Here is a 24850-nt window from a genome sequence, read left to right as displayed (position 1 = left end):
GTGGAGGGGAAGATATCTTCCTTCTTCCTCCTCCCCTTTCCTTCCTAAACCAATAGTTAGCCTGGGTAAAGGGGAAACTGAGTGGGCTGCCCTTAGGAACAATGCTTTGAGCTGTGGGCAGCGGCCAGAAAAAGGCTGCCCCAGTCCCGTTCCCCCCTGTGGAGGTGATACACACGCCTGTGTGCTCTTCACTGCCCCTTTCAGGTATCTGATCTTTCAGGGTCGAATGGCCATTGGTCGTTATGTATGGGGTGGAAAGGCTTCTGTGAAGGCTCAGTAAGTCCTGGTATGAAAACGCAGGCCCCTCAGGAACAAATGAGATGTTATCAGTTTCCACCAGGATCTAGGCTAGTTGCTTTCAAACTTTTTGACTATAACCCACAATTTACATCATGATCCAGTTATATAATACATAAAATTATGCTTGCTTTTCCTATGTAGGGTGCATTGTGATATTTTCTATTCTATTCTTTAAAAAAAGTATTGGTCACATTTCTCTAAATTGCTTTCACAAACTACTAATAGATTAGACGTGTTTACAAAATGCTGTTTAATAACTCACAGGCATCTGTCTTAGATCTTGCCCTGAATTTTCTGGTTCCAATAATATAACTATTTAAGTGCCTAAGTTACATTTAAGAGGTTGAAAAACTTTGTACTATTTGATCCAGTGATTCATCTTTGAATCTGCTTCAAGGAAAGATTGTTACTAGGAGGGAGGGTCAAGGGACCATCATGCACGTTCTGTTTTCAGCCAGATGTTTGACAAATTTGTGGGAAAGATGCAAAATGAAAGCTGGATTTGATTTTAGACTGTGAAGGAAATTTAAAAACACCTAATCCAATTTCCTCACATAAAGAATTAGATGTAATCACAGCTAGTTGAACAACTATACTTAAAGAGTATTTCCTAATGGCTCAGTGTTAACGTGGAAGGAACCTCCAACAATAATACTCCACTGGCCTCTGACTTAAGCCTTAATGCTTAGAACCACCATATTACCAATGACTTGGACAAAGACCTGGAAGACTGTTTAGCCAGTTCCCAGATAGTAAGATAAAGCATTTAGGTGAAAGAATAAGAGGACTCAAAAAAAAAAAATCCAGCCAGGTAACAAAGATGGGCTAAAACTATCAAAGTGAACTCATTTAGTGAAAATATAAAGAACTTATGTGAAAAAAGTTCAAAATGCAAATGGCACAAAAACTGGCTGGAGCAAACATGAGTTTTTCCTCTAGGATGCTGTTTGGCAGCAGCCCCAGCCTCTACCCACTAGACACCTGTAGCAGCCTCTCCCCAGTTGTGACAACCAAAAATGTCTCCAGACTTTGCCAAATGTCCTCCAGGGGGCAAAATTGCCCCTGTTGAGAACCACTGAGATAAACTGAGGTACTACTGGGGGAAAGGACCTAATGAATTTTTTTTTTTTTTTAAAGATTGATTGATTGATTGCTATGTTGGGTCTTCGTTTCTGTGCTAGGGCTTTCTCTAGTTGCGGCAAGCGGGGGCCACTCTTCATCGCGGTGCGCGGGCCTCTCATTATCGCGGCCTCTCTTGTTGCGGAGCACAGGCTCCAGACGCGCAGGCTCAGTAGTTGTGGCGCACGGGCTTAGTTGCTCCGCGGCATGTGGGATCTTCCCAGACCAGGGCTCGAACCCGTGTCCCCTGCATTGGCAGGCAGACTCTCAACCACTGCGCCACGAGGGAAGCCCCTAATGAATTTTTATCACCAGCAAAAATAGCAAAGCAAATGCAATCTGAGGCTGCATTATTATCAGTACTAAGAGCAACTACTGATGACTGAGTGCTTACCCTGCACCTGCCACTATGCTAAGGTCTTTACTTGTGAATCCTCACTTAATGCCCACGTGAATTCTAGGAGGTAGGAACACCATTGTCACCATTTTTTTGATGTCTAGGGACCTTAAGTGACTTGCTTAAGGTCTCACAGCCAAGATGGTGAGAGCCTGCACCTTGCCCATTATGCTATGAGAGTTTTAAAATTACACACTAAGTGTACATCCTAGGAAGCAGCCAGTACCCTCATCCACCTGCAACATGGCTGAGAAGCAAGAAATAAGCTGCAAATAACCCTGAGGTGACCACCCTCCCCCATATCCTAAAGCAGGGACTTTCCTGTAGCTGAGGTCCCAGCCTCCAGTCAGCTCATTGACTTAATTCATACAAAATTCGAGTATGCTCTTTCTTCTATCATTCAGGATAACAGAGTAATTTTTAGAAAGATTGTCAACAAAAGTGATTAAGAGTGCATGGCGGCACTTTGAGGTTAAGTTTCAGTTATCTGGAAACGTTGTGCTGTCTGGGACCCCAGTTCTCGAGCACTGTGGCTCCAGGTCCAGGTCCAGAGGTCACCGGGATCACGATGCTGAAATGCTCTCTGAGGCTGAGTCCTGAGACTAGGGGGCAGGTGGCAGAGGGCTAAGACCTGGACAGCAATCTTACCCAAGTCAGAGCCAGGTGCCACGAAATGTCAAGAAGTGGCAGGGGATGCTGAGCCCGGGGAGCCACAGCTGGGCAGTGACCTGTCCCCCCGCCATCCCCCGTCCCAGTGGCAGCCTTGGAGCTCAGGTCCGTCGACCTGCAGAACGCCAGGAACAACCAGGAGCATCACACGCAGGAGATGGGCCTGCAGCGGCTCATCGTGGGCCACGGTGAGTCCTTCACAATCCAGCTGCATTTCAACTGACCCTTCCACTCTGGGACCGACTACATCACCTTGGTGGCTGAGACAGGTGAGCCCACCCCTCCCCAAGACAAAGTTCACCTCTAGGGCCCCTGCCTCTCCTTTCTGAACCGCCCTCCCCTCTCTTCTCCTGGGACCCCCGGGACCCTATTGGTGCTGTTAAGAAAAGATTTGGCCAACTCAGCAAACTAAGATTGTGATAATAACAGACAACTTTTAAATACACAACAGGCACTGTGCTAAAAATTCACACACATTATCTCATTTAATCCCTGTGACAAGACTTTCAGGTGGGTACTACTACGATCCCATTTTACAGATTAAAAAACTGAGGCCCACAGATCTTAAGTGCGTGTCCAAGGACACCCAGTGGCAGTAAAAGGATTATCAAGCGGTAGGAGAAGGTAAGGGTCCTCCCAGTTCCCCTGAAACCGCGTCACATAGATTTTGCACCTCACTTTGGGGTCATTCTCTCTTAGACAGGACCAGAGCCCACAGTGCTGCTGGGAACCCGAGCCACCTTCTTGCTCACCCAGGCCCGACAAGGCAATGTCTGGAGTGCTTCTGACTTCACCATTCATGCCAACTCGCTCTTTGTCTCCCTTTTCACACCGGCCGATGCAGTCATTGGTCCCTACACTCTGAAGATGGAGATCTCTCAGGGCCCCGGTCACAGCACAACCCACCCTCTGGGGACTTTCATCCTGCTTTTTAACCCTTGGAGTGCAGGTATAACTTGCTCACAGGTTGTAATTCTAACTGATCCATTGGGAACACTCTGTGAGGATCTACTTAGAAAGCCCTGAAGATAAAATGCTGCACATCTATGCAATGTGTTACCATGTGCTCACTAAACATCATCTTTACAGAGAATTTTTAATGGCATGATGAAAATGTTCATGGTGTGATGTTAAGTGAAATCAATCAGGAAATGGAACACATATGATCCGAATTACATATATGTGCCGAGAAAGAGAGCACAGCCAGAATACACTAAAATGTAACGATGGGTGTCTCTGAGTAGTAAGAAGGGATGATCTTCATTGTCTTCTTTCTGTCATCCATGTTTTCCACGTCTCTATGAAAAGCTTGCTGCTTTTATAACCAAGAAAAGACCATCTTTTTTTAAAGTATAGATTATATCACTGGCCTCTAGAAAAGCACACTGACTTTTAAGGGGTCCAGTCCTGATTTCTATTGCCATCAAGCCATTGCTTATCTGATTATCCAGCAAGATACTGTCATTAATGTTTTTAATTTTATCACTGTTTGTTTTTTGGTTTGGGGCTTTGCCCCCTCTGCTATTCTTAACTGCTCAGAGGACGACGTCTACCTGCCAAGTGAAATACTGCTGCAGGAGTATATCATGATGGACTATGGCTTTGTTTACAATGGTCATGAAAGAGTCATCATCCCCTGGCCCTGGAACTATGGGCAGGTAACACTGTCACCTGAAGTGGGCCTTAGACAACTCTATTAGGTTATGAAGTGCCACTAACAGAAGTCAGGATGTGCAGTGCTGGACCAATTTCCCATCCAGTGAGAGGCACAAGGAGGGAAGGGGAGATGTCTTTCCTTCTCAGTTTTTAATATTTTATGAAAAATTTAAAACATAATGCAAGTAGACAGGCTACTATAATGAACCTCCATGAACCTCTTACCTTCAACAGTGATCAATTTATGGTGTATTTTGTTTCATCTATATCAGGGATTTGCAAACTATAGCCTGTGGGCCAGATGTGGCCCACTGCCTGTTTTTGCATGGCCCAAGAGCTTAGAATGGTTTTCATACTTTTTAAACTGCTAAAAAAAAGAATTTTTAAAAAATAACACAGTCATCCCTTAGTATTTGCAGAGGATTGGTTTCAGGACGCCTCCACAGATACCAAAATCCAAGCATGCTCAAGTCCCTTATATAAAGTAGCATAGGCCACTCTCGCCTTATGAGATGGCCCACACTCTGTCTGTGGAGTGTAGTTCTCTCTAAATAAATCCACTTCTTACCTATCACTTTGTCTCTCACTGAATTCTTTCTGCCATGAGACATCAAGAACCTGAGCTTCATTAAGTCCTGAAACCAGATACTGAAACCCCTGCCAGGTGGGAGAAGTTAACTGTATGCTGCCACAACTGGCAGGACCCAGGACCGGGTGGAACCAGAAGGTTGATGATGCTGACTCCCACTTACCTCACCACCAACCAATCAGAAGAAAGTCCATGAGCTGATCACACCCTCCTCTTTGAACCATTACTATAAAACTCCTCACTACCCCCTCCAGGTCGGGACACTCAGTTTTGAGAGCATTAGCCCTCTGTGGCCCCCTTTGCTTGGCAAAGCAATAAAACTATTCTTTTCAACTTCACCCCCCCAAAAATAAATAAATAAATAAATAAATAAATAAATAAATAATAAAGTGGCATAGTATTTGCATATAACCTATGCACAACTTCCCATGTACTTTAAAATCATCTCTAGATACTTATAACACCTAAAACAATGTAAATGCTATGTAAATAGTTGCTGGCAGTGTGCAGCAAATTCACGTTTTGCTTTTGGGAATTTTCTGGTATTTTTTTCCCTAATATTTTTGATCCTATTGGTTGAATCCATGGATGTAGAATCCACGGACACAGAGGGCCAACTGTATTTTGTGATGTGCAAATTACATGAAGTTCGAACTTCGGTGTCTAATAAATAGCATTTCATTGGAACACAGCTACGCTCATTCATGTAGGTATCCTCTGTGGCTGCTTTCATGCTACAATGGCAGAATTGAGTAGTTGAGACAGAAACCCTATGGCCTGCAAAGCCTAAAATATTTATCATCTGGTCCTTTACAGAAAAACTTTGCCGATCCCTGGTGTATTCTCCCCCATTCCTCGCATCTCATCACTGGATTTTTGGGAAGCAAATTACCATATCATTTAATCGAGTAATACTTCCAAATATAGTTCTAAAGGATGATGACTCTGAAAAACTGAGCCACAATACAGTATTATAACTGAAATAATGAACAGCAATTCTTTAATAACACCAAATATCCAGTTAGGGTACACAGCGGGGGACCTTTGACTCTGGGCAACTTTTCTACTCTCGACCACCAGCCGTGGCTGGGATAGTTTCTCTCCGCCTCCCACTGCCTTCTCAGCCCTGTCCACACCCACCGGGAGGGAAGAGTGGGTTGGGGGCAGGAAGCAGGGAGCCTTGCTGAGGAAGATCAGGTTCCCTGTTCTCCAACAACTTGTGTAATTTTTTGAAACTTAGAAAAATACCAGGGCATTTGGCAGCCAAAAGGGTTACGACACATGTAGCAAATACATGTTGTTGACGTGTGTCATGAGTGTACACTGGCTTCTCCTGTGCTCACACCATCAGCACTGAGCCCTCTAGCTGATTTGAAGGTTCTCCACGCTCTTCTCCCTCTCCTCACGTGCCTGGCCTTATATGTATCCATCCGATCTTTTCCTACTCTCGCAAGTCCTCCAGAAGGAAAATCTCTGAGCCTCTGTCTCTGGTACCTTTCAGCCCAAAGACCTTGGGTGAACGCCTCCACCCCGCTCTCTTCCTGTCTACCTTGTCCTTCCAAGCCCACCGGCTCCAATAGCCTTCTCTGATGCCTTCAGCTGACTCTTATCTCTCCAAAATCCATTTGCATTTTCCACCAGAAACACACAGGTTAGTTCTTCAAGATTCTGAATCTTAACACATTTTCAACTTCACTCCCCCAAAATAAATAAATAAATAAATAAATAAAAAATAAAGTGGCATAGTATTTGCATATATATAACCTATGCACAACTTCCCATGTACTTTTAAATCATCTCTAGATACTTATAACACCTAAAACAATGTAAATGCTATGTAAATAGTTGCTGGCACTGTGCAGCAAATTCACGTTTTGCTTTTGGGAATTTTCTGGTATTTTTTTCAAAGAGACTTACAAGCTCTTTGAAGGCAGGAACTTGTCTGATATTTAGCCCCACCCCTAAACGTCGGCGTTACTGACTTGGCTTCAGAATTCTAGACGTTTTTACTCTTCTCTTTGTTCTTCCTTGAAATCCCCTGGAAGTTTGAAGAGGACATCATAGATATCCGCTTTGAGATTTTGAACAAGAGCCTGTACTTCTTAGAGAGCCCATCCAAAGACTACTCCCAGTGGAACAATGTAGTGTATGTCTGCAGGGTGGTGAGCGCCGTGGTAAGGCCAGAGGCTTCCCCGGCCCTGCCTGAGCTTCCCCCCCACCGCACCGCGAAAACCCACCTGTCTCTCCTCTGCAGATCAACAGCAATGACGACAGCGGTGTGCTGCAGGGGAGCTGGAGAGAGGACTACTCCCAGGGGGTCACCCACTGGAGTGGACGGGCAGCGTGGCCATCCTGCGACAGTGGGCGGCCAGGGGCGGGCAGCCTGTGAGGTATGGGCAGTGCTGGGTATTTGCAGCTGTTACGTGTACCGGTGAGTGAGGGGGAGATGGGAATGCAGAATCACTTATTGACCCTTCGTGATAACTCTTCGAGGTCGGGCTGGGATTATCTCCACTTCACCTGAGTTAACTGTGGCCTGTCCACAGCCCCATGGCTAAGGAGTGGTGCTCACTTGGCTCTTAACCAGCACACTCTATAGTCTCAAGGAATCCTGCAATAACCAGGGAAGGGGTGACCTGCTGCAACCACTCTTCAGTCTCCTTGATGGAGCAGTTAGGCTATTAAAATGGTCACCTGGATAGAGGAGCTTGTGGTCCCAAAGTGGAGGCAAAACTGACTTCTTTCTGACACCTGCTCAGGCTTCTCAGCTCAAGGTGAGCCTGGAGTCAGGGGCAGGTTGAGGGAAGCTTGAGGTGCAAGCAGATAATCTGGGAGCCTGATCTCATCCGCGGGCAGAGCTGGTGGCTCCCAAACACTTCTCAGAGAGATTCTTGAGGAGTTACAATGAGAGATTTACTACTTTGCTGACTACCCTTAAGGAGCATCCATGTTTTATGCATTATCAGTTACTTACAATTTAGTCCCAAGTCATTGATCAGATTATCTGTGAAGATGAAGGAAAGATGGAAAGCACTGCGGTGCCTGCCTATCTTCCCCCAAGAGGCAGGAGTACCTTGCACAGTGCTGCCTGTTACATTGTGATGCTCAAGAAATGTTTACTGAACCGATGTGTTGACTCTGAGTTGGAGACCGAGGGAGCACAGAATGGGGAGGACAGAGACAGGGTCCAAAGACAAAGTTCTAGACTTTTCTGAGAGGGGCAACATAGCTTGGCAGTTATGTACACAGTACATAACACAGTTATGTACTGTGCTACAGACAGTGGAGAGGTTTAAATATGAGTGTTCAAATCAAGTGACCTCATTTTGTTCATTTGTTTTCACGGGAAAATTTGCCTTGGGCTGGGATGTCCCTGACTAGGCAGGTGTGAAGGAGGGGGGCTCAGGTCTTTAGACCCTGCAAAGAGAGGGAGAAGGTCTAGGTCTGCATCTTTGCTCCACCTCCGAGCCTCTCACCACGGCTAGGCCCTAGAGTCTATGACCTTTGAGTGAGGGGAAAGCTGCTCCTGCCAAGTTGCCTCTGGCCACTTGCAGCCCTGGTCTAACTCTCACCAAGGGTTAAGGGTTTGTGAAAAGCCCAGGAGCTGTGCTGGGAGTGGATAGGCGACTGTGGACAGGTGGCGTCCTTTGGGGATCTTCAATGAATCAAAACAAAAAGATTGGTCAATCTTAACAGACCTCTTACATTTCAAAGCATTGCAATCCTCCCAGCAGCCTCAGTGGGCACCATCTGCTCCTAAGCAGGACAGGGGTGGGATAAACCTCTCTCTAAACTCCTCACCTTGCTTGCAGAGGTGGGGACCTGTGTTCCATAGGTCACACCTGGCTCTCGCCTTAATTTCATCTGGCCCTGGTCAAGTGTGTGTGGTGGTGGTGGTGGGGATGACGATGATGTAGTGGCTGCTTTGTGTGATTCCTGAGAAGCCACAAGAGGGTGCTGTTGTCTTATCAAAGACGGTCATTGCCTCGTACATGCAAGGTTCCCTTCGTCGCTGTCTTCCACATATCTCTATAAGTCTATCTGGCTCTTCTATCTGTGCTTTGATTTCTCTCTTTCCTCCAAACCCTTTTATTTGAGTATAATTACAGATCCAGAATTTCAGAACTGAAAATCATCTGGTCCAGCTCTTCATTTAAGAAGACAAAGGGCCAGAGAAGTTAAGCCAGTTACCTAAGGTCACACAGCTTCTCTTCTGGCCACAGCATAGGTCTAATTTTTAAAATTTTTCTGTCGAATTATCAAATGTTTAGGTTCTCTTTTTTTAGTTTGGAAAGCTGCTGAATGGAAAAATCCCTAAATGATAAATTGAGTTGTTGTTAATTGTTAAGTGACCCTCAAATGATTTCTTTCTCCTGGTGGAATGGAGACTATGGATAGGGCAGGTAGGCCACAAGGTTCTGGGCCTGGGTGAGGTGCTCTGAGGATAAAGGAGTTACAGGTATGGATCTGCAAGAATCTTGGCCTTTTTCTCTCCTCCAGCTTGAAAGTGAGAAAGTATGCACATGAGACCAATGATTCTTCTTGAAATAAACTCAGTTAGTCCCCATGCTTTTCTTCTCTTAGTAATGAGATGCTTAGGTGTTCCAACCCGTGTCATTTCCAATTTCCATTCTGCACACAACGTGGATGCAAACTTGACCATCGACACCTACTATGACCAACATGCAGAGATGTTGCCAACTCAGAAACGAGACAAAATATGGTAAGGGGCACTGTCTCCTACAGGTCTCTGCTCCGTTCCAGGTAGGGTAGGAAAATTCTGACCTGATGCTCTCTGGCCTTGAGGAAATATTGCCCCGTACATTGTTGCCAATGCTCAGAGAATAAGTCCCCCAGCCAGAAAGCTGTTCTGGCTAATCAGATCATCACATCAAGCTCATTTCAGAGACAGAAGACTATGGGATAATGTATTCTGAAGCTGGCAACCAAATGAATAGGTTGTGCGTCCTCTGAATACTGACCTCAAAATCGGTTTCATCTTACTCTTCCTTCTTTGAGCCTTTCTGTTTGCACATTTCTCTGTTTCTCTGTCAGGGCAAAGCCAGGACTAGCTGCCTCTGCATACTTCCTTTGGTCTCTGCTGACTCCTCCTCTCCCTGCCCCACTCCCTCTCTGCAGGCATGTATATATACGTCTGTGTCTCTGTGTGTCCCTTTATTTTTGGATCTCTAGTCGCTTCCTCTGGTTCCTTTCTCCTCTGCTCTATCCCACATCTGATTTCCTGTTTTTGCTTTTCCAGCCAGTTTCCAGGTAAGACCTTTGAATTGTATGAGAACTAGCTGCTGTCCTTGGAGCTCCCTCCCTCTCTGGGCTCCTCGAGGGCTGAAACTTCTCTGGGTCAATGAGCAGTAGTGTATCTAGGAAGGACATGTCACTTGTGTAGAATTCTGTCTGTGAGCACATAAGCTGAATCTAATCATGAAGAAACAGCAAGCAAGTCCAAAATGAGGGCCACTCTGATATAAATAAATAAATAAATAAATACTGTATTCAAAATGTCAATGTGATAAAACAAAGCCGGAGGAACTCTTCCAGATCAAAGGACACAAAGGGTATTGGTCAACTAAATGCAATGTGTGATCCTGAACTGGGTGGAAAAGAATGCCATAGAGCAGCAGTCCCCAACCTTTTTGGCACCAGGGACCGGTTTTGTGGAAGACAATTTTTCCACGGAAGGGGCGGGGCGGTGGTTCAGGCGGTAATGCGAGCGATGGGGAGCGGCAGATGAAGCTCCGCTCGCTCGCCGCCGCTCACCTCCTGCTGCGCGGCCCAGTTGCTAACAGGCCACGGGCCGGTACCGGGGGTTGGGGACCCCTGCCATAGAGGACATTATTAGCTGACAACATTGAAATATAGACAGTAAACTAGATAAAAGGATAGTATCAATATTAAATGTGTGAGGTTGATAACTGTACAAGAGTACGCAAGGGAAGATCCCTATTCTAAGAAATCTCCACATCCACACTGAAAGAAAGCTAGTGATAAAGCAAACGGGGCAAAATGCTAGCAATAGGTGAACTGGGTATATGGGTGTTCTTTGTACTATTCTTGCAACTTTATTATAAGCTTGAAATTACTTCCAAATAAAATGTAAAAAAAAAAAAAAGGAAGAAACAATGATATAAAGCACTCAGTGTAGGGTCTGATACCTGGCAAATCCTCTGAAAACGTCAATCCTTTTCTCCTTACTGCTTTCTGCAGGACTTTCCATGTCTGGAACGAGTGCTGGATGATCCGGAAAGATCTCCCTCCAGGATACAACGGGTGGCAGGTCCTGGACCCCACTCCCCAGCAAACCAGCAGTGGTGAGAGCAGACCACTGTGGAAGGGTCCGGGCTCAGTGGGGACGCTGGTCGGGGTGACTGACCCCGTGAGCAGGAGGCCAGAAAGGAACGATGCCTTTCCCACTTCGTCCGCTTTCCGAAGTCGTAGCAGAGACAACTTCGGGTCAGGGGTCTCACTTTGCCTTTGACAGTTGCATGGGCTGATGAGTCACTGGGCTCTCAGTTGTTTCCTCACCTGTAAAGTAGGGAAGATGAAGGTGATGACCGCTGCTTCCCAGGGTGGCTGTGAGCATCAGCTGAATTAATGGGAACCGGACAGCACCCCGTGGATGAGGGTCGTTAATGCCGCTGCCCCTCCCCGTCCCATCCCCCTACCTCTACCTCCCATGGCCAGAACCCCCAGGCCCTGGTCCATATGTCAGCAGCCAAGTTAGTGGTCCACAACTCCTGTTCCCTGAACAGGGTCGTTCCACTGTGGCCCTGCCTCCGTGAAGGCCATCAGGGAAGGGAAGGTCCACCTGCCCTACGACACCCCATTTGTGTATGCTGAGGTGAACGCCGGTGAAGTCGTTTGGCTGTTGGAGGATGGCCAGGCCCAGGAAATCCTGGCCCATAACATCAGTTCCATCGGGAAGGAAATCAGCACCCAGATGGTAGGGTCAGACCAGAGCCAGAACATCACCAGCTCCTACAAGTACCCAGAAGGTGCCTGGGGCCCCAGTGTTTCAGGGAGGGGGGCAGCTGTCACCTGCTTTGTGTTGCCTCCCAAGGGACATGAGGATGGCTCTCACGTTGCAACCATCACCACCTAACCACCGCCTCCGCAAAAGATGACAAAAAACACCAGCCAGTGCTTATAATCAGGAACTCATTTAACCCAAATTTTTGGCAACTCTATGAGGCAAGGAAACATCCCTGGGCTATATGTGACTGAACTGAGCGCCAAGAGATGAAGGGACTGTGATAGAGCAAGGGTCTGAGCCCAGCACCAAGCAACACCAATCCCCTTGTTCTCAGCCGTCATGCTGTATTGTCTCCTTAGGCAGCTATTCTTGTGGTTGAGGCTTCGGGAGGGGACCTGGGAGTTGCTGGGTGCCTTGTTTCCAGCAAGAAGGTCATTGGTCCTCCTGACCCCTCCCCACTGATGTCCTTCCTGGCTCTCCTTTCTGTCAGGATCCGCTGAGGAGCGATCTGTGTTCACGAAGGCCTCCTGGAAAATGCTGGGCCCTTGGAGGGCCTCTTCACCCTTCCTGGACTTGCTGGGGTCTGGGGGCTTTGAGGATCAGCCGGCACAGCTGCAGCTTTACCCTACCAGGAAGCCTGAGTGGGGCCAGGACCTGCTGCCGAAGCTGCATGCCCGGAGTCTGGCAGATACAGCCCAACCCCAGGGGCCCATCCGCCTGGTGGTGCATTTCTGTGCGCAGACCCTGCTGCACTACGGTGGCACCTGGGAGCCCCTCTGGAGACAGATAGTGCACTTGACCCTGGACTTCGGGGAGAGTGAGTATGAGGCAGGCCTGGAAAGGCACATACAGGGAGGGAAGCTTGGGGCCATGAACAAGGCACCCCCCCACACGCACGCACACACACACACACACACACACGTGCACGCACACACACATGCACACACGTTGGGCAGTGAAGCTGCTGTTGGCAGGAGATTGAATGTCAGGTACTGTACCTCTGATGCCATCCCACCAGGTGAAACACAGCAGTGACCTTGGGGGTCGGGGGCGCAGGGTAAGCACTATCTGTCTCTCTTACACACACACACAAACACACTTTCACACACACACGTAGACTCACACTCATATTCTCTCTCAAACACAAACTATTTTTTCCTCTCTCACACATACACATTTTCACTCTCTCTTTCTGAGACCGATTCCTGGACTCAAGATGTATTTTGTCTGTGCTTAGAGACACAGTGGCTACTCTTGCTACCCTACAACAATTATAGAAACAAACCGATGGATGAAAAGCTGATCTGTGTGTCTGGCATAGCCAAGGTGGAGGAGACAGGGAGGTTCATGCTGGTCCTAAAAGATATCTCCCTGGGGCCTCCCCACTTATCTACTGAGGTAAGGCATCTGGACAGAGATGGGGCCCAGGGGCCCTCTGACTCACCCAATTCAGGGGCTGGGGGTACAGCAGCTAACAAGGCACAGTCCCTGCCTTGGACAACAAACAGGTGATTAAAGTGCAGTATGGTGTGGTCCCTTGCACTCTGTGCAAAGGGGAGGCTTCCCAGAGGAGGTGACATTTTACAGAGGACGCACAGGAAGACACTCTAGAGAAACGAGGTGGAGTTGAAGGCATTTTAAGTAAGGAAGTAGCTTTGCAGAGGCAAAGAGACAAGAAAGGCAGTATCTGGGAGATGGAGTAGAGAAGACAGGTTTGAGAGAGAAACTCAGGCCAAATTCCTTGTCACCTGATAAGACAGGGGTGATAAGGAAGAAGGAAACAAATGAAAGGTGAGCCTCACATTTCACGTGCAGAGGCTTGAGTGGCTGGCAAGGCAATTGCATGAGGAACGAATACAGGTGAGGGAAGGGTAAATGGGGGAGGGCAGGGATGATCTCCATGTCCTATATCCACGGTTTTTCTTCCTCTGAAGCCTCCTTTCCCCACTTTCCCCTCCTACCTGAAGGCCTTGCCCACTGCCTAATCCCCACCTGACTGTGCACCTGGTGGATCTGTCAACAGCACCCTCCACCCCCGCCAGAAAGAGAACCGTCTGGCCACCTGACAGTTTTCACCTGGGCATGCTGTGAGGTCGTCAGGCCAAGTGATGGCAGGCAGCCTCCATGAGGGGGGAGGGGGTAACACAAGAGCAGAACCACAAGAGCAGACACAAGCCTGGGGCTGAGGTGAGGGCCCTGCCCATTACACAAAGCCCTGGTTACCACAGGATCCAATGCAAACACATCAGATGCCAAGTAGGCTATTAATTGGTCCCCATTGCTAAGGAGCCCTGGGATGATTTGTGTGGCCATGCTGGATGCCAAAGCTATTTTGACCTTGTTCAACTTTGGCACACTTACTAGAGTACAAAGGACTTGTTTCTTTTCTTTGAATTCCAGAGAAGTCAGGATGTGTTCTTCCTTCTCCTCGATTCTCTGGTTGAGCCAGAACATGCCCCCAGTATGATCTGGGTGGTCGAGTCATTTCAGTTCAACACTCGTTTACCAAATATCCATCATTTGGCTGGCACTGTGCTAGGCGCTGGGGCTCTAGAAGTGAGTAGGATGGATCCCTGCCTCCCACTCACAAGTCAAGGCCATGCTGCCCTGTGACACAGACCTCACTTGTGATGCACTGAATACACCTGGAAAAACTCAGAGTGGGTTATGAAGACAGAGCAGCATGGGAGAAAGATCCTGACTGGGGTCTAGGACACCTGGGTCAGGTCCTGGCTCTGCCATTAACATATCCTGCAACTTGGGCCTCAGAGTGACATCACCGGTGGCACATGGATGGCACACATGACACCACTTCCTTATCCCATGCCTGTGTCAGACACTACTAATCAATCACGACCCTCTCACTGGCTCTGGATTGTCCTCAGGATCCTTTTTAACACACCATTCCTATCAGCCACAACTAACGGATTGGAGCTGGCACTTAAGTGGAAATCTAATTGCCATCCTGAGCTAGATGAGAGGGAGGTAAATAGATTTCACTTGGTGCCAATTCCCAGCTGGTGGTGGCTTCCGGTAGTACTGTGAGCTTCTAAGGCAGGCCAGTGTATGTGTTAACCGTGACTACTGTGGGCTCATGTTCTCGCCCCTGCAGTGTCTTCGTGCTAAGTGAGCAGTCCCTGGTGGTCATCAGAGGGATGGGGAAGTGAGGTTGCTGAATTGAGTGCGGAAATGAGGCCAGTTGCCCATGATATCCCCGTCTTCTCTCCACACAGGTGTCCGAGAGGGCCGAGGTGGGCAAGGCCCTGAGATTCCACATCTCGCTCACCAATACCCTCTTGGTGGCTCTGAGTCACTGCACAATGGTTCTGCAGGGCAGTGGCCTCATCAATGGGCAGATAACAAATGAGTAAGTACCATGGCTATCCACCTGTCTCATGCTGGTCTTAGATAAGGGGGTGCCTCGTGGGGTCATAGGATGGTCCTTAGTCTCCTGGATGGTGCCTCCTTTCCCCCACCTTCCCACCCTCCTTGGGGAAGGTTGAGCTCAGTGGTGTTGGGGGGTGGTGGGGGTGGGAGGTGCTACCGACGAAGAGGGGAAACCAGATCACCCACCCAAGCAGCTACTCAAGGCTCTAACAGGCCCTTTTTGACTTTCAGTCTTGGAACTCTGGTGGCCGGACACACCATCCAAATTCAACTGGACCTCTACCCCATCAAAGCCGGACCCCACCAGCTGCAAGTCCTCATCAGCAGCAACGAGATCAAGGAGATCAAGGGCTACAGGTACATCTTCGTTGCTGCAGGAAGGGCTTCTTGAGCCTCACACCCACCTCCTCAGGCCTTCCCAGTCGTCCAGCCCCTCCCCTGCCCCCCTCCTGACACCCTCTCAGCCCCCCTACCCCTCCAGGCCCATTTTGCTCTCTTCTCCTCCTGAGGGTGTGGTGTTATCTTTGCTCCTTCTCTGTCCTCTTCCCTGCCTGCCTGGGGGTGAAGGAAGTGCTGTTAGAACCACTGTGCATCTCAGGAAGAGACAATAAAAATGCTTTATCTATCATCAGTGTTCCTTTTTCTGTGCTAACAAGCTACTTATTGCTACTGGCTGGTCCTCTTGGCCTGACTGCCACCTGTGTGGCTGGGCTCTCCCTGCTCTTCCCGTCTTCTCTCTCCTCCTGCAAGATCTGCAGCCACAAAATAAGTGCAGCGTGATCCCCTCTAAACCAGCCTCTCTGGAATCCTAGATCCCAGGTCTCTCCATTTAAATTGTCTTAGTGAGCCCGCAAGCAGAGGCTGGAGGGAGGTCTGGGGAGGGCGGCCCGGACATGCTGGGAGGACACGGTGGCGCTGCGGGGACCGGCCAGAAGCTGCTGCCGGCCTGAGAGCCTGGGGACGTCGGGGCAGGGCCCACTCGCAGTGGTCCCAGGATGACTGGAAAGCACTTTGTAGCGGGCTGTCCCCCAAAACAGGGCCTCAGTTTCCCTGACCCCATCTCCCCTTCTTGCTCCCTCACCCGCTCCCTCTCCCCAATCTGACGCTCCTCAGCCTCTCTTCCTTCATCGTGTGTTTTTGTTATTTTAAGAACAGGGAGCCACTCTTTCATATTTTCTTCCTGTGATTCTCTAGATCATTTGTGCTCTTCTTAAATAATTTGGAAAGAACAGAAAAGTGAAAAGAAACAAAAGAAAAATCACTGATAGCTTCCCCATCCCAGAAGAAATCTCTGCTAACATCTGACACTTATCTTTCTGGTCTTTCCCCCCCTTTCATCGTGTTTTTGAAAGTTATCATTACATGGCTATCATCAAAAAGACAAGAGATAATGAGTGTTGGTGAGGCTGTGGAGGAAAGGGAAACCGTGTGCACTGTCGGTGGGAAGGTAAACTGGTGCAGCCACTGGGGAAAACAGCATGGAGGCTCCTCAAAAAATTAAAAATAGAGCTACCATATGATCCAGTAATTCAACTGTTGGGCATATATCCAAGGGAAATAAAATCACTGTCTCGAAGAGATAGCTGCACCTCTGTGTGCAATGCAGCATTATTGACACTAGCCAAGATATGGAAACAACCTGTGTCTGCCAACAGACGAATGGATAAAGAAGATGTGGTGTATACAATGGAATATTAGGCAGCCGTGAGAAAGAAGGAAATCCTGCCATTTGCTACAGTGTGGATGGACCTTGAGGGCATTATGCTAAGTGAGAGATGATTCAGATAGAGAAAGACAAATACTGTGTGATACCGCTTATACGTGGAATCTAGAAAAGCTGAACTTGTAGAAACCGAGAGTAAAATGTTGGTTACCAGGGGGTGGAGGCAGGGGATTGGGGAGGTGTTGGTTAAAGGATATAAATTTCCAGTTAGAAGATGAATAAGTTCTGGAGACCTAATGCACAGCATGATGATTATAATTAACAATACTGAATTATATACTTAAAAGTTACCAAGAGACCAGATCTTAAATATTCTCACCACAAAAAAAGAAATGATAATCACGTGACGTGATAGAGGTGTTAGCTGATGCTGTGATGGTGATCACATCACACCATACCAGATGAATATAAACTTAACCTAATACAATATTATATGTCAATTATATCTCAATAAGGAAATAAAAACTAAAGTTATCATTACAAATGGACCTATCTCCATCACGGGATTTAGAAAATCCAGAAACACAGAAGAGGAGAGCATCTTCCTGCAGGTTTTCAGAGTGGGCCCTTCAACCTGCTGCCCCCCGCACCCTGCTCGGTGGCTCTGCAGGTTCACTTGGTTTCTCTCACCACCCTCTTCCCCTCCCCCTCTTCCTCCTCCTCCTCCTCTCTGCTTTTTATTTATTTTGCTTTGGCAGGCTGCTTTGGGCAAGAAGGGCAGGAGCCTGCACTCCTGCACTCCACCCTGGGTACCAGCTGTGCCCATCCCCATTAAGTGCCTTTGGCTCCATCACTGCTTGTCACTGCTGTGTTCCAGGTGGCTCCCCGCCCTGCCCTCCCACAGGAGACCTGGAACCTGGGCTGGTGCCTGCGGAAACCTGAAACCTTGCTCCGTCTGCTGAGCGCCAGTCCTCCTTTGTTTAGTCATTGCCCTTCCTGTTCAGGAGGTCTGGTGGCACAGAGCTCCCAGGCTGTGTCACTTGTGTCACTGGAGGGGGAACAGTGGGCTGGCTTCCTCCTGGGCCTCCCAGAGGTCTCCAAGGGGAATGGGGATGTTAGCCATCTCTGCCTTCCCAGTCAACCTTGCAAATAATTTCCTCTCCCCACCTAAAAATTGGCTTAAAAAAATACACTGTTGTGTTTTCCTCTTTTCTTTTTTTCACGTGGGAAGCCTGTCTGGTTTCATCTTCCCACCTCATTTGGACAAGCTTGACAGTCTCAAAGCTCTCTTCCAGCTCCGACATCCCCCAGGGCCCAGGATGCCGGAGTTCATGCCCACTGCCGCAGAGCGCCCTGCGATTAGGTCCTGAGCGACCCTGCCTCTCCATCTTCATCCTAATAACCCCCCGGGGCCGGCTGGGCCAGGCAGGGGTGTTGGGCTGTGCAACAAAGAGGCACAACCAGGCCAGCACCCTTGTCTCCTGACTGCTGGTCTTCCCATCCCCCATGGCGTTCACGGAGACCGTTGTCCTCATGTCCTTTTGGCTGGTGGCTTTGGGGTCCCTGCTGATATAAAGCAAAGAGCTCTGGCTCCCTCGGGTGCAAAATGCTAGCAACAATAAAGCAGTGCCAACCCCACCTCCCCTCAGAGGGTTGCTGTGAGGATCAAATGAGAAAGTATATTTTAAAGAGCTTTGTAAGTTGTGAAGCACAATATTAAAGACATTAAATAATGGTGTGAAGATTAAGTGGGATAGTGCACATGAAAAAGTAAAACAGTTCTTTAAAAGCTATTACTAGTTAGTTCTACTAGTAGTTTTAATATTTAGCCAGTATCATGATTAAGCCCTGGGAATATGTTAGTAAGACACAGGCCATGGCCTCAAGGGGGACTGGGGGAGACATAGGTAAGTATTTATAATGTGAGTAGACTGATAGGAAATGTAAAAGGGGGTGCCCCTAAGAGCCTGTTATGGTAGAGAGAGTGTCAGGGAGACTTTGATGCTTGAGCTTGGACGCAGAAAGTAGACAAGTGAGGGGAGAAGATTTCAGAAAGAGAGAGACCAGCGATGCATGTGCGGGAGAACTGAGGTGCCGGAGTGCAGGTCTCCATCTGAGAACTGAAGGGGTTTGGCCTCCCTGGGCTTCAGGCAGGAAGGGAAAGGGAAAGTTCCTGAAGGGCTTTGAAGCTGATGTTGAGAAGTTTGGACTTTACCCTCTGTTGGCTCTTAAGCAGAGAGCAACCTGGTTGAATCGGCACTTCTGAAAACTTACTTTGATGACTCATTTGGAAGAAGAATGGGTGGGAGACTGGCGAGCAGTTGCTGTCCAGGCAAGGGGGCTTCAATGAAGGCAGGGCCAAGGGCATGGGGAGGAGGGGCCAGTTGCAGGAGATAATCAGGACTGGACAGGGCTCAGCGACTGCTGGGCTAAGGGAGGGCAGAAAGACGGAGAAGGATGAGGGGGCACCCAGATTTCCCCCTGAGTGACTGGGCGGGCACTGTCCTCGCTCACCAAAACCAGAGATGCAGGAGGAAGGGGAGAGGGGAGGAGTTCCATTCTGGACTGAAGGTGGGTGTGGAGATGTCAGATGATGAATTGCATATGAGAGCTGACTGGGGACAGGGAGAGTTGAAAAGACAGGAGGGAGGATGGATGCTGGTGAACGAGGTTCCTGAGGAGAGATGTTTAGGGCCCCAGAAAGCGGGGGAAGCAGGGGGAAGGGTCCCACAGGAGGGAAAGGTAGGGCCGGTGCGGGTGCAGGGGGCTTCCTGTGTGCCACCCACTCCCTATGAAGGGCCCTTCCCCGCTCCTTCTGCCTCTCTTCCCCCATCTGTGTTTTTCTTCCTCCAGAGACTTGTACTTGTCTTACTAGAATCAAGGTCATCACTGGCATTCCCACCCTCTCACCTATTTCCAAAGCTCCTCCATAAATCTTCCCATTTTCTTTTTCTACTGCTTTTATTTGAAATGTACCTTGGACCTGACAGGTCTCACTCAAGACAATATCTTTGCCAAAAACCAAATACCAACAAATCATACCAAGGGGTGCTCCAGAGTGGGTTCCGTTTTCATTTGATGTCCAGAAAGTGACTCTTCAGGATAAAAGAGAGGGCTCAGGTGCCAAGTTCTAGGCTTGAGAGCTCTCTCATGTGACCTACAGTCCTGGGACCCTGGTACTCCTCCCTGCAGGGGCACAGGGCCTCTTCCCTCCTCCTAGAGGCCCCACCAGCCCACCTGGCTCCCCCATCACGGCACAGCACCGGCCAGGGAGTGCCGCATTGCTCAAGAGCTACCAAAGGCTCACATGGTTCAAGGCCCTGATGGTTCATTGGCCTCCACACTTCCTCTCAGCTGCACACTGCTGCCAAGAAAAACCGGAGGGCAAGTGAGAAAACCAGTTGTGATCTGCGCAGTAAGCAGTGGTGGTGCAGCAGCCACGCCGCCTTCGGTGTCTCCTGGAGTCTTGGGGGTGGAAGGGGAAGCAGACACTCCAGGACCATTTTCCTGAAGCTCCAGGCCATCCAGCTGTTCTGCGGGGAGCAGCCCGGGAACCGAAGGCAGCCACCACGGCACAAGGTAGGCAAGGCCCATGGGGCTGCTGAGCTCAGGACCAAGGAAGTCAGAGAGACTGTAGGAAGTCAAGAGGAGCGTGGATTCAGAGGAAGGGAGGAGTAAATAAAGAACGGAGGCGGAAAGAGTAGAAACCCCCAAAACAGGAGAAATCATTGGTAGCTTGAGAACCAAGAGACCAGGTAGAGGCTGGCAGGTAAACCAGCTAAACAGCTGAGTGCCAACATGCCTGTTTCCACAGCCCCGTGGGACGGGGCAGGGCCAGGGATTAGGGGGTCAGGGCTCCTGCCCTCTCTGCCACAGCTGACCCTTTTCTTTTTTTAATAGTATTACAAGGTACTATTCTTTTTTAATTTAATTTAATTAATCTATTTATGTTTGGCTGTGTTGGGTCTTCGAGCAGGGGCTACTCTTTGTTGTGGTGCGCAGGCTTCTCATTGTGGTGGCTTCTCTTGTTGCAGATCATGGGCTCTAGGTGCACAGGCTTCAGTAGTTGTGGCACGTGGGCTCAGTAGTTGTGGCTCACCAGCTCTAGAGTGCGGGCTCAGTAGTTAGGCGCACGGGCTTACTTGCTCCGCGGCGTGTGGGATCTTCCAGGACCAGGGGTTGAACCCGTGTCCCCTGCATTGGCAGGCAGATTCTTAACCACTGTGCCACCAGGGAAGTCCCACAGCTGACCCTTTGACACTGAACAAGTCAATTCTCTAGTTTCCAGTCCCCATGTCTGACCAATAAGGCAGGGACCAAACCATCTTGAAGTTGTCTTCCAGCTCCAGAATTCTCTGAATCTTTATTCTTCTCTTCTTGCTCCACTTCAGAGGGTCAGTGGCTCACATTCCCACCACCATCCTTCTTTCTTTCTTTTTTTTTTTTTCCTTTGGCCGTGCCATGCGGCATGCGGGATCTTAGTTCTCCTACCAGGGATAGAACCCTCGCCCCCTGCAGTGGAAGTGCAGAGTCTTAACCACTGGACCACCAGGGAAGTCCTACCATCCTTCTTTCTGTATCAACTTCCTCTCTCTAGAAAGAGCTGCTATGAAGACTAAATGGTTAGTCGAAACCATTTATAAGAATGAGCTAAAAGCTCTACAAATGTAACAGCTTCATCTTCATTTACTATTTTTTGTGTTTAAATTTATTTTTTATAAATTTATTTATTTTATTTATTTATTTTTGGCTGTGTTGGGTCTTCGTTGCTGTGTGTGGGCTTTCTCTAGTTGCGGCGCGTGGGCTTCTCATTGCAGTAGCTTCTCTTGTTGTGGAGCATAGGTTCTAGGTGCCTGGGCTTCAGTAGTTGTGGCACGTGGGCTCAGTAGTTGTGGCCCACGGGCTTAGTTGCTCTGCGGCATGTAGGATCTTCCCGGACCACGGATTGAACCTGTGTCCCCTGTATTGGCAGGCGGATTCTTAACCACTGTGCCACCAGGGAAGCCCCTGTGTTTAAATTTTTATTTTTAAATTTTTATGAATTTTAATTATACAAGAAATATAATGAATACATAGTTGGAGTAAAAAAAAAAGCAATAATTACAGATAAACCTACAGTCCCCTGACTGCCACCCCAACCCAGGCTCATTTCCAGAGAAACCACTGTTACCAGTCTTTTGTCTATACATTTATATTCATATATATATATGCTCAGTGTAATGCATAGGATTATCTTGTGTTGTTTCTTATTTATTTATTTTTTTGGCATACCCATGGTATCATCATATTGTACATATTTTTCTACAACTTGATTTTTTTCCACTCAACAGTATGACTTGGAGCTCTATCCACACCCCTAAGTACCTATAGATTTAACTCAATATTTTTCACTTTGCATAGTATTCCACAGTATGGCTGTAAGTAATTTATTTATCCAGTCCTCTACCGATGGGTATTTAGGTTGTTCCCATTTTTCAGTTACACAAGCAATGTTGCAGTGCACATTCTTAAATATGACTCTTTGTGCTCCTGTGGGAGTGTCTCTCTAGGATAGACCCTGAGATCAATTACTTTAAAAGTTCTTCCTATAATTTCCCTTCTACCTCCTTGATCATTTCACCCCATTCTGCACTCCCATCAAGAAGAATAAATATGTCCAATATTAAATGTACCTCCTATTTGAATATCTGATATTTGCCTATAGCACTAATCCCTGTGCAGAGATTAACTTCACCCATGATGTATCCAGAGGATGAGATTTGGCCCCAGCGTTTGCTCTCAGGCAGATGCTGCCACACCTGTTGAGTAGTTTGGGTCACGTGTCCAACCTGAATCAGGGCCGGTTAGCAATCTCTCTCTAGTCAGTTGGTCTCCAAAAAGGGTGAGCTTCTTTTTCCTAGTAGGAAAAAGCCCAGTGCTTTCCCAGCTGGCAGTGGGTCAGATGTCCTTTCTGAACACGAGTGAAGGCCAGCAGTGGGTGGCAGCTGCCGGGTGATGGAAAGAGCACCAGACTTGGGCCAGTTACCCTAGGTTTAACCTTGGGCAAGACATTTAACCTACCTGCACCTTGGTTTTCTCATTTCCAAGTGTGGATGACATGACATTTCATCTCCCCAATGTTGTGGTGAGTATTCCATGAGATTACTGTCCTAGAGTGCCTAGGACAGGGCCCAGCACATGTAGACTGGCCCTCAGTAGGTATTGGCTGAATCTGAAATATGAAATAAGTACAGGATGATTATATAAAAAAATAGAAAACTCTATTCAACCTAGCAAACATTGGAGTACCTACAATGTACCGATCATTATGTTTATATTTCTTATATAATAACAATAATAAAACAACAACTAGTCTATGAGAAAGGTACATGTTAACAATAATCAAAAGACCTTAAAGAAGTTAAAAGGATAAAGTTTAATATTTATTAGGGCATTTTGGTACAGTTGAATTGATTCATATTTGTTTATAATAGCTTTATTGAGGTATAATTCATATACCATAAAGCTCACCCATATAAAGTGTACAATTCAGTGTTTTGTTTTTCTTTTTTAGTAAATTCACAAAGTTTTGCAAGCATCACCACTAACTAGTTCCAAAACATTTTCATCACCTCAAAAAAAAAAACCCCATACCCACTAGCAGTCATGCCCTATTCTCCCTTACCCCCAGCCCCTAGCAAGCTCTAATCGACTTCTGTTGCTATGGATTTGCCTATTCTGCATATTTCATATAAACTGAATCATACAATATGTGGCCTTTTGTGTCTGGCTTCTTTCATTTAACGTAACATTTTCAAGTTTCATCCATGTTATAGTATATTCAGCATTCCTTTTTTTTTCTTAAATCGTGTTTGTAACTTTTTTCTTCTTTCTTTCTGGCCGCACCGTGCAGCATGCGGAACTTCCCCGACCAGCGATCCAACCCGTGCCCCCTCCAGTGGAAGCGCAGAGTCCCAACCACTGGACCACCAGGGAAGTCCCAGCATTCCTTTTTTTATGGCTGAATAATTTTCCATTGTGTGGCTATACCACATTTCATTCATCCATTAAGAAGGTGATGGACATTTGGATTGTTTACACTTTTTGGCTATTATGTATAATGCAGTCAACATTCATGAACAGGTTTTGTGTGAACATACATTTTTCATCTCTTGGGTATATACCTAGGAATTACTAGGTCATATAGTAACTCAATGTTTAACATTTTGAGGACTGTTTTTCAAAGTGGAAGTGCCATTTTACAATCCCACCAGTAATGCATGAGGGTTCCAATTTCTCCACGTCCCCACCAACACGTATTATCTGTCTTTCTTATTATAGCTCTCCTAGTGGATGTGAAGTGGTATGTCATTTGCATTCCCCTAATGATTAATTATGTTGAGCATCTTTTGTGTTTATTGGCCTTTTGCGTATCTTCTTTGGAGAAATGCTTACTCAGATCAGTTGCCCATTTTTTATTTGAGTTTTTTTTTTAATTGTTGAGTTATACAAATTCTTTATAGTGAAGGAGCATTCTGAGTTGTGGCTCTTATAGGATCAAAATACATGAACAGGCAGGGCTACCATTTGCTTGGGGGTAGATTGGCTGGAGGAGAGGGCCATGCTGGGAGTGGTGAGAGGTGAGAATGCAAGCATAAGTTAAGGCTAGGTCTGCAGGGTCATGAGTGTCAGATTAAGGAGTGTGCCTTTTGTATGTTGGGCTGTGGACTTTTAAAGCAAAAGGATGGCCAAATGCATTTGATCATCAGCAAAGGATGATCAAATTATCTTGAGGGAAGATAATCTGGTGATGTGTTAAGGGGTGGGTGATGTGGAGAAGTAGGAAGCAGACCTGATGGAGGCTGTTACAGTCACTTGGAGTGAGGTGAGGAGGTCGGAATTGTGTTAACCTGGAAAGGGACAGATGGATACCACAAACTTTTTAAGGGAAGGAGTGAAGGGAGTTATGACACAAGAGCGGATAGAGACTGAGAAGAAGATGGGTAAGTCAACTGTGATTTAAGAGTTGTGAACCCAGGTGCCTAGGGACCGTGGTAGAACCACGGCCAAACATGGAGAAGTCAGAAGTGGAGCCCTTTGGGG

The 24850-nt window shown here is 47.5% G+C and overlaps 1 protein-coding gene and 1 long non-coding RNA gene across 3 annotated transcripts in view; one reads left to right on the top strand and one right to left on the bottom strand.

The window, feature by feature from the left end:
• Window positions 1-1222: 1222 nt before the first annotated feature.
• Window positions 1223-18169, top strand: TGM7 (transglutaminase 7; the record flags this gene model as incomplete). The annotated part of the gene is given in 14 exon segments (XM_082449116.1): window positions 1223-1283; window positions 2572-2673; window positions 3189-3434; window positions 4025-4143; window positions 6776-6904; window positions 6985-7048; window positions 7051-7161; window positions 9315-9453; window positions 10953-11056; window positions 11498-11740; window positions 12209-12535; window positions 12956-13116; window positions 14952-15085; window positions 15337-18169. Coding segments are annotated over 14 exon segments (2100 nt in total). The 3' UTR covers window positions 15497-18169.
• A 3284-nt stretch (window positions 18170-21453) lies between these two features.
• LOC309655211 overlaps window positions 21454-24850 on the bottom strand; it is a 42387-nt gene continuing 38990 nt past the window's right edge. For both annotated transcript variants that reach the window (XR_014260652.1, XR_014260653.1), the window contains 2 exons: window positions 22829-22979; window positions 21454-22664 (listed from right to left, as the gene is read on the bottom strand). This is a non-coding gene — a long non-coding RNA (uncharacterized lncRNA). The remainder of the gene's footprint in view (window positions 22665-22828; window positions 22980-24850) is intronic.

The sequence above is a fragment of the Balaenoptera physalus genome (assembly GCF_965194825.1).
Source record: "Balaenoptera physalus genome assembly, chromosome: 2".
NCBI classification, from domain to species: Eukaryota; Metazoa; Chordata; class Mammalia; order Artiodactyla; family Balaenopteridae; genus Balaenoptera; species Balaenoptera physalus.
Note: the sequence above shows the minus strand (reverse complement) of the source record. Positions and strands in the feature narration are given on the sequence as shown.